This window comes from Chroicocephalus ridibundus, chromosome 4 (assembly GCF_963924245.1).
Source record: "Chroicocephalus ridibundus chromosome 4, bChrRid1.1, whole genome shotgun sequence".
In the NCBI taxonomy this organism is placed as follows: Eukaryota; Metazoa; Chordata; class Aves; order Charadriiformes; family Laridae; genus Chroicocephalus; species Chroicocephalus ridibundus.
This window is the reverse complement of record NC_086287.1, coordinates 58,331,976-58,345,445: the sequence shown is the minus strand read 5'-3', so window position 1 is coordinate 58,345,445 and position 13,470 is coordinate 58,331,976. Positions and strand designations below refer to the sequence as shown.

The 13,470-nt window shown below is 38.9% G+C and overlaps 1 protein-coding gene across 3 annotated transcripts in view; it reads right to left on the bottom strand.

Moving 5' to 3' along the window:
• EML1 (EMAP like 1) overlaps positions 1–13,470 on the bottom strand; it is a 131,820-nt gene that overhangs the window by 49,622 nt on the left and 68,728 nt on the right. For all 3 annotated transcript variants that reach the window (XM_063332887.1, XM_063332885.1, XM_063332886.1), the window contains exons 2-3: positions 6,816–6,998; positions 1,236–1,368 (exon numbers count right to left, since the gene is read on the bottom strand). In XM_063332887.1, the coding sequence (XP_063188957.1) occupies positions 1,236–1,368; positions 6,816–6,998 (316 nt within the window). The remainder of the gene's footprint in view (positions 1–1,235; positions 1,369–6,815; positions 6,999–13,470) is intronic.

Sequence of the window (13,470 nt, the reverse complement as noted above, 5' to 3'; positions counted from 1 at the left end):
AAGGCAAGTCCTTTCACCCATTTAAGAATTCTGGTAATATAATTCTGATAATGGAACAGTTTCTACAGTATTTGCCTTCCTTATCTTATCTTAAGGGCTAATTCAGGACAACCTGCCACAACCCACGGCTGCACTGAGTCCCAGTTCATAGGAGCTCATGGGAGTTCATTTGTGTGACACATACAAATATGGTGTTTTCCAGTTTTAACTGTGCATAGTGTAGTTTCTCTCTTCTCTACAATAACAAAACCTGGAGTTTCCTGGAAAATCAGTCCTCTTCAACACAGCAAGACAGTGGCATACCCTTAGTCACCATCTCCCCTTTAAGGAAAAATTCTCTTTACAAAAGAGACCTCAGATCTTAGCAGGTTAATGCTGCTAAGCATTACATCTCCACAACGTGCCCTCCTCAGACTTGACAGCATCATTACTACAAAAAGCTGAAGATGACACACAACAAAAGAAATGTAAAAAAAAAAAAACCCTGAACACCACCCTATTATCTTTTACAGGCAAACCATAGAGCAGATTAGCACCACAATAACTGTCACGTGTAACTTGAACTTGCTGGACCCAATCCATTGCATTCCTTATAACCTAGATGTATAAAACATGTATCCCACGTACAAACAACTACACACGCACACAAAGCAAATTGAGACAGAGCAGTTATTTTTTAAAGGATTTAAATACATGCTAATGGTAAGATATCTAAAGATGGATGTTTTCATTTGCATAAATATGTGCTAGTCAATTAATTTTCCTCCTACCCGAGATGCTTCTAACATTGCACATGCAGTTTCTATAGTTTTCTGTGAGAGAAAACCACCAAAGTTAACATACTGATGTGTAATGATAGCACAGTTTCTCCACAGACTATTATTTTCTACTAGCTACTAAAAGAATTCTTCTGCTACTTTTCATGTCATGTTGCACAACAGCACAGTAGAAATGCTTTAGTCTCTATATGCTAGACTGCAGTAGCAAGAAAATAATACAATCCAGTACACCAAGCGTTGTGCATTCTTTCAATATTAATGGTAATCACCTTAATTCTAATTAGAACAAATAAGTTTAAAGTGTCTTAGAAAGAAATCCATCTCTCCTTTTCTTTCTAAACTAAATATTTAGACCGTTGCTTTGCAAGTAAGAAAAACTACGCATCTAGAAGCTTAAAAGAGGAGATATGCCATGTTTTCAATTTAGCAATTATAAGGTTTCTGATAGATGCATACCTTTTTGCTGCTGGTGATACAGTTTCCTTTCTGGTTCCTGATGGGGAAGGTAAAGAGCCACTTGGTTTCTTTGGTAACACAGTTCCATTATTGACAGTAGTCCTTAAAGGCAGGGTTTGTACCAGCGGTCTTGCTGTAAAACAAGCATCAGATGAAATCATTGCTTTCGTTTGCCTTTCTTTTTGTTCCCCAGCAAACAACATTAAAATATTTAAAAGTATTCACGTAGTATGCCATTTTTGTTTCACTATTGCCAAATTCACCATAAACGAAGGTTTTAAACAGGGAGGAAATTTTTTATTATTATTATTATTAATCATCATATCAAGCAAATCATCTTTGTATGGCTTAAGGACACAACTCTATAACCCCTCTCATCTGTAAAACTCTGTCCTAGCTCAAGGAGCTTAAAGGCCAGTGCAAAGGTAGTCACTGCCACCAAGAACAATCCTGCTCTCTTAAAAGAGCATTAGTCTCTCGCCCGCCTCGATAGCATTCAGAGGCGGGCCTGCTAAAAATGAAGGCAGGTGGCCATCCAGCAACTCTTGGAAAACCTCAACATTCTTGCAGGTTTCCCACAAGCGAATTATCTACTAAGAAATCCCTATTTGCCCCAAAAGGTCTTTCAAAGAACACAGACTTATGTTTGACAGAAAGGAATTCTACCCTTTAGTCAGAAAAAGGGATTGAAATCAGCAGAACAGGGGATTTAATGAGCTGACATTATCTACCTACGTTTGTCTTATCAAATGTTGGCTCAAAAAAGGATATATGTGTCATACCTGTCATTAATATTAGAATAACAGAAAAGTCCCATTCAAGTAAGTTAGAAATTAGTTGCAAAACCAAACAGTAGTTAAAACTGCAAGCAATGAGTACAAACATGAAAGCTACAAGGGCCCAAAGTCTGAAAACACAGACACAAACTTGACCAGTGCGCTCTCTACAGCAGGGAAGAAAGCTTGAATCACTTGAAATTTGACAGAACTTAGTATCACAAGCCAGCTTTGTAAAGATGCCAAAAGCCTATCTGTTCCGAGAAACAACAAGAGGAGGCAGCAGTCACAAGTCACTTAAGGAACACAAGATAAAATTTCATTGAACTTGGAGAGGATGGCAGAGAGAACACCTATGAAATGCTCTTCGAAAAAAGATTGCTGAGGAGAAATAATCTAAAAAGCTACACTGAAACACTAACAATTGTATACAGTCCCTGTAATACAGGTTATATTATGATAACATCTTACTGTAGCACCGAGAGCATTTATTGACTTGTTCACCTGAAGTTTTCCTATATTGAACAGAAGAAGATAGATGTGAAAGCCTGTGCCTTGAGAAGATTAGGTCAGTAAATACAGGCTATTTGGGAATGCAACTCTCAAGACAAACTTTGTCCTGAAACTTTGTTAGAATATACACTTACTTGTTATATATTCATCACTTATTTGTTCAGAGGAGAAAAATTTAGGAAACAACCTATAAGGAAATACTGAATGAACGAGGCTTATTTGGCTTAGAAGACTGAAGGATGATATGAAAACAAGTCAATAAAGAAAAAAAAGAAGAAAATTTTCGCCATGCTCACTGAGGATCCAAGAGCCTATAACTGCAGAAGATTGGCAGGGTGAGACAGCATAATTTTTACCAAGGATGAGAGCAGCAGTGGCGTTCTGATTTTATGGGAAGCTTTAAGGAAATGCTAAACAAGACTTAAATTAATTCATGGTGCCTCCTGGCTTCCATGATCTATTTGAACAGACTCATGCTGTCTTTAGAGCTTATATGAAACACCTAAAATTTACTGTACTTTGGCTTCTTGTGACTCTATTTTTATCTTTTATTAAGGGATTCAGATATCATGATCCAATTTACTTTTACAGTATTCACTCTTCCAAATTAAATTCTTTCTACAGTTTCATGCTGCATGCCCTACTGCTTGTTTCCTCACTAATTGCTGCAATGCCGTAATTAATCGGTATGTATAAAACTGATTCTGTTGCGTAGTACAGAATTACAGATAGCTACAGTTGAGCAGCTGTAGGCTTGTTTCCTGACCAGATTTCTGTAGCTCACAAAAGTTCAATGAGGCTTTGAGATCACAAATTAGAACAATTAAAGCTAAATAAGCAAGTGATTAAAATATTTTCCTTCTTTATAGTTATATAAAAAAAATGCCTATTAAAAAGTAGCTGGAGTGAACTAGCTGGAGTCTACTTCTTCTCCTGTCCTTAGGAAATCGAAACTAGCAGCAGCCAGAAATAAACCCTGCAACCCTTAACAGAGGTTTTACCTCCAATCCCGCACCAACCCAGAACCCACGCTTCTGGAATTAGAGATTTAAATATCTAGCCCTGTGGTCTGCTAGTGTTGAAAGCAATGCCATGAAACTTAACACGGCACACAGAAAAACTATATATTATTCAATTAATCTACTATTTACTCTGGAACTAGTTCACACCAGCGGTAACTGACATAACAGTCAAACAACCCCAAACATGTCATTGCTGTTAGAAGTCAGAACTCAAGCGCGTTGGTATTATTGCTTTGTCAGTAACATTTATTTTGGAAGTTCTGTTGCTTCAAGGTCTTACCTGTGGTAGCAGGACTGACATGTTTATCAGCCTCAGCAGCAGCTTTTTTAATCATAGTCTGATCTATGGATTAATAGGGCTGTTAAATTTATAAACAAACCAATAATTGCAAAAGGAAAGAACAACAAACACAAGTAACACAAAGGCAGGAAGCCATACTGAACTCCACCAAGTAGCTGAATTAAATAAGGAAGGGGAAAAAAAAATCCTAAACAAAACCCCAAAACACCATTACAAATGGACAAGATAAGCAGCTCACTTTCCGTGATGCACGCTGCTTTTAGGCTGCCTAGCTCAAGCCTAGTACAAGAACACACAGAGACTGAAAACAAGCTCAAGCTTTTTTCCATTTTAAGTTTGAAAGCCTGAAACTTGAAATCTTTAAATCAATTTTAAATCTGAAGTACTCTGAAAAATGTAGTCTTCTGTCCCATGAAGCTTCTTGTTCCAGACTTTAAACAGTACACTGGGGATCTTGTTTTTCCAAAGGCACGAACCTCCCCCTGACACACACACACGTTTAATCCTGATCAACTTAATGTATAGATCAAAGGAAAGAAGCAGCACACAACATGCTTCAAGCCCCAGTTTGCACAGACTTAGATCTCACTTTGTGAGATCAGATTCCACTTTTTTACAATTCTAAATGTGGGAATAGTCATTAAATGATAAACAGAAAGAAAACAGATCAAGTCCATACAGCCCAAGTGGAAAAACACGAGAAGCCTCCACTCCAGTTTTGTCCATGTCTAAGCAAACCCCTGTCCTAACAGTCTCCATCAGGAGCCTCCATAAGGCTATTGCAAGCTAAAATACTGAAATGCAACTTAGTCTTATGCTAAGTAATAGCATGCAATTCATTATAAAGTAGTTGTGCCTACTATTGGAAAAATAGGCCATCGGGTGAAACGTATCATATTGGACAAAACAGCTGGAAGAAACAAACGATGAGGATACTTCAGAATCTGTTTCATTTTATAGAGTATATTTAATAAGGCTGACCATACACTAACAATACAACCAATATATAGTAAAATTAAAGTTCTTTACATAAATTGTTACAGTAGCAATTATTTCCAGAAAGTAGATGGATTTAGTTGGCAATTATCAGGACTCATGTCAGTAATTTGTAATGTAAGAGCAATTAACATTTGTAGTCTGCCATTTGCATTATCACAGTAAAGCTTACACACTCATTTCACACACACATTAAGTATCCATGCCATATACACACCTTATAAAAAAAAAAAAAACACAAAACCAAAAAAAAACCCAAACAGCCATAGAAGGCAGAGGGACAGGCTTACAGCAGCTTTTCTTCAATGTACATTGAACTATGGCGTTAATGATCTGCCACAACCAAGAAAGCGTCTCCTGATTTAGAGTTCAACTCTGCTCACAGAATCCATGAAAACCTGGTCTGTATTTTGCTAAGTAAAGCCAGTAGACAAGAACCACCAATTTGGTTACAACTCAGCACTAACTACTAGACTTTATTTCTTCCACGCATCAGATAATATCTATTTTACAGGCAACATAAAGCCTCTTAATCCCTTGTACGACCAGATTCGGTGGAACATTTTATCGCAGTGGAGGCTATGCTTTGGGACAGCATCTTTAGTAACGTTTAACTCATCTGATGTTTTAATTTTATTTTTTGCAATCAGACAAAGATAAAGTGAGGAGAATACAACAGAAAGTGAAGAGAACAGAAAACAACATCACAGACATTTACTGCATATTCTGTCTGACAACTAGCATGATCAACTAATCTGGCTCTGTAATTCTGTCCCTTTCTCCTTTCCTTGTCTCCAGACACAAAACATTAAAACAAACACGACATCTCAGTTCAGCAAATTAATTAGTTCCTTACCTATCCTGTTAAATCAATGCCTAAAAGTAAATATCTGTTGCAAAGTCACAAAGATTTAACCAAGATGAAAGGAAGTCCTAATTTCCAGCTGATAAAATTATGAATCCATAATTAGATACCATACTTCCAACGTGAATTAAGTTTTTAATTTATATTAATACATATCGGGACCGCAAAAGAAATTAATGTCTTAATTTAGACAGCAGAGAGCCTGTGAAGTCAGCCATACTTTCCTCCCACATCTAGGTTGCACGACTCTTACTCCTAAGATTACCCAAAAATACATCACACGTTCCTGCTAAGCTGCAGACAGACAGTGTCCCAGGCTTTTGCAGCCTCACAGACTACAGTAAATCACACCGGTTGGGCTCTAATAAACCTCTACTACTGCGAAGTGCTGGATGTTAAGCTCCGGCTTTTCTGATTTGTGTACCGACAAACTCCTCCTTGCAGAGCAGGGACCAAGAGAGTGTGTGCTGCGGCACACAGGCACAGCACAGCATATCGCCGAGTGGCACCGTCTGTCACTCCTGCCACCTCGCTGGCTCTGGATCTGCTGCTCTGGAACAGGGTCAGGCACCAACCGCAGCTCTACCTTCCCTTTGTAGCTGAGCATCTGGTGTTGCACCATCTCCTCAGTCACGTCAACTCTGTGGTAGCTCAGAGCTCTGTCTTTGGCTATGTCTGCACCATCCAAAGACACTTAAGAGGTTTTTAATTAAACTAAAATTACATTTTACTTTAATTAATTTTTTGGATAAAAGCAAAAGTACCTATTAGTAGTTTCACCCACAGAAGACAATGCATTCCCTAAAGAGTTTATAAACTAATCTTGATCAAAAGTCAGGAAACGGCAGCCACAGTTAAATGCAGATAGCGGATTAAGCACTAAGAATATGTAAATGCTTCGCTGGTTCACGGGAACTGTAGAAGGCTCACAGATTTAACCACTTGGATTTTTATGTGTTCTTTTTAACAGGTTAAATTTCAAATGTAATTTGAGTTTGATTTGTTGATTTTGAGTATTTCAAAAGCCCTAAAGAATACCCTATTTTAATATATGTAAAACACTCATTGAATTGCGCTACCTATTTTACGTATATCTGAAATGCAAACCTTTGGTAGGTCCTTTCTTGTTCTGCATGGCCTGCTGTTCCTCTGTAATATTCAAGCGTCGAACCACATCAGCAAGGGCAGATTTGAGCAGCTGGATGTCATCTTCCTGCATCTGGACACGTTGCTCCAGAGAGGCAATGCGATCCATTACCTCCATACTGCTTGCAGCAGAGGCACTGTCATCTAAGTAAAAAAGCAGAAAAAGATGCATTATCAGCCACGTATAACCATCATGGAATACCTTATACAGCTGGCTGCAGGTAAAGCCAAGGTTCTTCTCAGACCTGACGACGTCTTGAGGAAGAAAGTTATTAAGTGACCAAAAGGAAGAGATGGAAATAAAAAGAAAAAAAAAAGATGAGTAGCTAAGTAAAATGTGATCATGAGGTTGGCTTCAGGGCTACTTAGTGTTAATTGGGCCTCACTATTAATTATCTACATGTCTGAACTGGAGTGATCAACCATCACCCTTCACTGTTCTGCTCAACACAACATTTTGGCGCCGGCAGGCATTCAGGTAGAGAGCTATATTTTCTGACACACTACACACCCTTCCAGATTTTTCTCTCTCACATGTATGACAGAATGTACACATTAGACATATATAAGCCACAGATAGGCCTACACTTCTTCAAGTTATTGTCCACAGACTGGAGAATAGATATTAACCCCATCTGCTAACTCTTAATTTGCACCAGCAGCTTTACGAGAAGATTCTCTCCGACTGAAATAGAAACAGTAAATAAAGCAGAATTACTCAGTAATTGTACTCTTAGCATGCAAATTCTTAAAAGAGTCATTACTTTGCATACAATTCACCCATTATTTGGAAATTACACACAGAAGCTTAAAGTCTGCAACTCCCTGATGAGGACTATGCATTCTTTCCACCCAAAAGTAGTAATAAGGATATTTTTCCTAAATGAGTACTTTCTTTACATGCCAGTTCCTATCAAACAGAAACATTGTAATTTCTTAGAATATTAAGTTAGGAAAAAGAAGAAGAAAGGAAGACAAAAGCAATGCCAAAGATGTCAAAGTCAGTATCTATTAGGGGGGAAAAAAGGTGCATTTTTTAAAGAAAATTGCAAGGTTTTATTTAAGGAGCTGAATTTGAAACCTAAAAAAGTTGGGTATTAACTTACTGGATCATTTTAAGTAATATTAGGAAGCGATGATTGGATTACAGTTTTCATTTAAAGACTTAATAAGTTATGCTTTAGCAAAAATGGATATCTGTGCTACTTCCTGCAATCATAATTTACTTCTCCCTCATTCCTAATGCGAGTCCACAGCACGTATTTCTTCTGTTAAAGGCAATCCCTCTCTGTGAAAAAGCTGGCATTTGTTTTCATTTCTTGTGTACTTAATTCTCCTCCATTCCAAACCAGTTTTCCACTTCTTTTGTACAAGGGCATAAAATGAAAGTTAAATGGCTTGTGTGTAATAATAACAAGTGTTGAATTTTACAACAAAGTGTTTCAAACAGGAAAACGACAGCTTCTGAGTGCATTCAAAAGTATGTCCAAAAATACTAACACATACAAACTTTTAATCAGAAAGATCTGGGGGAAAATTGCATTTAAAACTAAAAAAAAAAAAATTCCATTAATCTCCAAACTGTGCCAGTACAAATTGATTTTGAAATCTGTTTGTAGGCTGTGTTTTGGCTTCCTTACCCCTCCCACCCCCAACAGCTATCTGCGGTTACCAAAAGCTGAATTAGAAAAAAAACTCAGAAACAAAAACTATAACAATACTGACAGGCCACAAATAGCTACAGACCAAGATAGTTTAAGTTGCTTGTTAATTGTGTTACAGGATTTTCAGAGCATATTTAAAATATCAGCATTAGGCTATTATTAGGCTGAACACAATGGTAATGTAAGTATCTGGTTCTGAACAAACTAAATCAGAATTCAAGTTCCTGAAAAAGGCTGAAAAACTCTTCCCATGACAAAGCTTTACAAACTTTGTCCTACCCAGACTTCAGCTCCGCGTAGGACTCTGTCCTGCAGCTGTTACAGGTAATTAATCCCCAAATTCAGCTTAGCAGCCGTGCTGGCAGCAGTATGAGCTGCCTGCAGAACTTAACCTTTCCTTGTACAAACAAAAGGCCCACGCTGCTCTAATGACTTTACACTTTAACTCAGCTGGAAATAACATGGATTAGCATACTGGACAATAGGCAACCAAATCAGAAGCTTGATTTAACCAATACAAGCCAAATTCAAACTTCAGCCATTCTGCCAAATTCAATATGACAGGGCATAGTTTTCTTCTGAATTCAGTCAACAAGAAATAGCCAATTCCCAAATTCAGGGCAGAGAAGGAAACCCAGAGAAATAGGCTGATGGTAAAACGATCAACCCTTGTTACAAAAGAAAACATCCTCATTAAAGTATCAAGTTCACAAATTTTTAAGTGTTTAGACACAGTAATTTTGCCCAAACATAAATCTTCAAGTAGTAAATCAGTAGCACTGGTTTCCTTGTAGTCTTGTAAGAAATCACTCCCACTAATAGCTATTAAGATGTACAGCTCTCTTCTGAGCCGGCAATGTGCGCTCTCAGCCCAGAAAGCCAACTGTGTCCTCGGCTGCATCACCAGCAGCATGGCCAGCAGGTCGAGGGAAGGGGATTCTGCCCCCTATTCTGCTTTGGTGAGACCCCACCTGGGGTACTGTGTCCAGCTCTAGGGCCCCCAGCATAAGGGCATGGACCTGTTGGAGTGGGTCCAGAGGAGGACCACAAAGATGATGAGAGGGCTGGAGCACCTCTGCTGTGAGGACAGGCTGAGAGAGTTGGGGTTGTTCAGCCTGGAGAAGAGAAGGCTCCAGGGAGGCCTTACGTAGGCCTTCCAGTACCTAAAGAGGGCCTACAGGAAGGATGGGGAGGGACTCTTTATCAGGGAGTGTAACGATAGGACACAGGGTAATGGCCTCAAACTGAAAGAGGGTAGATTTAGATTGGATATCAGGAAGAAATTGTTTACTGTGAGGGTGGTGAGGCACTGGAACAGGTTGCCCAGGGAAGTTGTGGCTGCTCCATCCCTGGAAGTGTTCAAGGCCAGGCTGGATGGGGCTTTAAGCAGCCTGGTCTTGTGGTAGGTGTCCCTGCCCATGGCAGAGGGGTTGGAACTAGATGATCTTCAAGGTCCCTTCCAACTCTAACCATTCTATGATTCTTCCCCCTTCTCCCAGCTGCCGCTGTGACTCTTCACCTTGCATACTTGCTGATCAACAGGCATGAAGAAACCATTCCTCTGGACACAGCGTGTCCGCACCTTCCGCTATCACCATTCCTCCTGATCCTTGGAAACAGAATCCTCATCTTTGCTGCAACCTACAACTTCCTTTTTATGGTTGTGACCTCATTGAATGCAGTTCCCTTCCAAGGGAAGGTAAAAGAATAGAATCTTAACAACTCTCAGTAAGATTGCAACTGAAGACAAGACTTCTTAGAGTCCAGTCACACTTCACTTTTTGCCTCCCCTTTGCACGCATATACAAGTAAGGTAGAAGAGAGTCACAGAAGATAATAAAACTATGTTTTCTGAAGAATGAGAAGTTCAATTATAAAATAAGTGTAACCTGTTTGTTATGCAAGTAAAGGATGGAATGTTCTTGCCGTTGAGATTGTTATATCTGAGTATGTTGAGCAATAAAGTGGCAACTTCAATGCAGCCAAATAAGCAAAGTGGTATGGTGTCAGAAAAGACAAAAAAAAATAATTAATTATATGAACTAAATTCAATAATATTAGCAACTCTAACAGCGTCAATATACTTAGATTTGGCAACCTCTTTGCAATGTAGCTGTCATAAAACCCACAGATGTTCACCATCTTGAAAGGTGCATGAAGGAGACTGCAAATCCAAACAATCTGCCTTGAAGCATCAGATCTACTTATCAGTCACTACCACCACTTTTGCCCATGGACAGACAGAGCAGACAGCATATCACCTACACTGGTAGCATCGATAGAACATCAGAATTAATTATCACCTCTTTTTCATCAATGAGAGGAAAAAGGACTTTTAAAGTGAAATTTATGCAACCTGTTTTTAGAAATCTGAAGTGAATCACTTTCTACAAGTGTTCATTACATTTCATTTCATTTCATGGATTATAATGCAAGTCTAAATCACTGTCTCAAACATGTAAATCTATATCTCATGAGACAAATGCCACCTACAATGTCCAAAATTAGATAAAATGAGAAGGTATCAATTCAGATGCCTGATTTTTCATCATAATACATATTTGTGGTAAAGCTTGGAAAGAAGAGTCATTTGTCATTTAGGCTTTGCTGACATTCTGCAGGTTTCAAAGAGAAGGCAGCAGAAAAAGGGAATGTTCTTCATGCCTCTCTTTAAATTTTCCAACCAGCTAATCCATGATCTCATAGATTGGAAAGATTTCTTGTGGCAAACTAAAAGACAATACTGAGTCAGATGATTAATCTGCTTCCAGAGCGCCTTCCAGTTTTTCAGCAATTTATTGCTTGAACTCAGCCAAATGTGAAGAAACATCTGAAGCAAAGCCAACAACAGGACGTGTATGCTGTTTACAGGAATTATTTCAGTATTATTTCATTGTATGTAGGCTAAAGCTAAATGACATACTTACACTAGTAGTTAGAAGGAAGCATAGTAAAATGCATACTATAGATTTTACCCGCTGGAAAACCTAAATCTGAACTGTACATTAATGGTGCAGGAAATAATTAAAATTAAAATAGACTTGGCATTTCCCTCCCAAGAACTACTTCATTAAACATATTTCACCTTTGCTTTATGCAGTCATTAATTTTGAGGCTATCTTGTCCAGTTTAGACCATGGCAGCTAATTAAGCAGTGGAAACATTAGGTACCAATTCTCAAAAGACTGGCAAACACATTTGAGTTTATTCAATCTACATCTACACGGTCTCTTTGGAGCACCAATTAACAGGATCAAATTGTACATTAAGTACTTCCAAAATTTTTCAGGATACATTCTGTACATTATAAGTTCGTAAAGTACCTAGCACAATGGGGGTGTGGGTTACTAGAAACTATTATAACACTTTAAAAGCAGCATCTTAAAGCCTTTGCCAGAGTTGTGCCTGAATTTAGACACTCTGCAGGACATCAGAAAAGAAAATCTAAGCCTGCTGGGGACAGCGAATTCCAGCAGTGGTCTCCAGCAAAAATTAAAGATAATCCGCATGATGGAAAACATAGCAAAGAATGGCAGTGAAAACGCAACATCACCTGTGCACAGAGATGCCCTTCTTCTAGGATAAAGATATAGATTGTGCCAACAAGCCTGAATTGAGCTTAACTGGTAGGAATACTTTCTGTCATTGAAAGATACTGGTAAGTGTTTCACACTCTGCACTTCTGAAATTAATTAGTGTAAGTATTTACATTCCTTGGAAATTGCTATGAACTTTAGGACCACTACTAGAGCCTTATGAAACAAGCACATGGACAGAAAGCAATCCTCCACCCGCAGCACGCAGCCAACTGTATGGTGGAATACAGTAGCTGCTGAGAAAGCCCACGACACCAAAGGAGAGGAAGTTAAGAACAGCATTTATTTAAAAATAAGCAAACAAAAAAGCACAATCTGGCAGCTGAATTTAGATAGGGAAAACTAAAGACTGGATTTGACCAAGCAAGCAGGTAAGAACAGTGAAGATACTACACTTCCAGGAGCATTTTTCCACCCATAAAGGCCCACATTTTTCAGACTCCACTAACTCTGCAAAGCTGTCAGATGTGGCACATGTCACTTGGTACACATTTGGCAACCTCCTCTTCTCCTGCCCACATCATCACTGAGATCTCATGCAAGTAATTGAGTTACTTAAACTATTTTCTTCAAGCTCCCTGGGAGTCACACTACCACTAACTTTCAAATGACCTCTCCGCTTCACCTCTCTCAATGCCATCTGTTTAGCTTGCAACTCTAACAGTGCAGAAAAAAAATGCCTCTGTGGCAGGCATCTTCTACATCTTCAAAATCCTGTCCTCCCTTTTTGGTTCATTTTATGCATCTTTGAGTCTGGGGCACAGATGTCAGCCAGACAACCTATTTGATAGATACAGTCTGTCTGAATTTACAGCAGCAGAGAGGAAAAAGGAGAATTAGGAAGAGACACAGCCATAAAAAATCCAAGGTTTAAAATGAAAACGTCTCACAAAATGAAGGCAAGCAATTCGCTGTGGCACATAAACAGGGGAATGCAGCCTGGACACTGTTGCCAGGCTTAGATGCAAGATCTGGAAAAGACCAAGTATTCTCCTTGTAGCAAGTTCTGTGGCATAATGTCAGCGGTCGTTTGCAGACCAAAAGACTCTCTGTGCAAGAGAACAATGGGAAAATAAAACAGCACGTTTAGTTTCCTTTGACACCACCACGCCAAGCATCTTTGTTTAAAAGATTAGTGTCCACAGTATTGCACAGACTAAATATCTTTCCTCCATCCACTTTTCTAATGCAAAACATTGTACCGTACCTGAAACACAGCAGCAGCTTTCCAGGCTTGTCTCCTGGGGACAATGACAACACATATGGGCAACAGCTTATCATAAAGTCTGGTACACACTGGACTGGTCTGCTAGACCCTGATTTGACCAGATTAGAGATTTCCACTGTGAGAAGCAA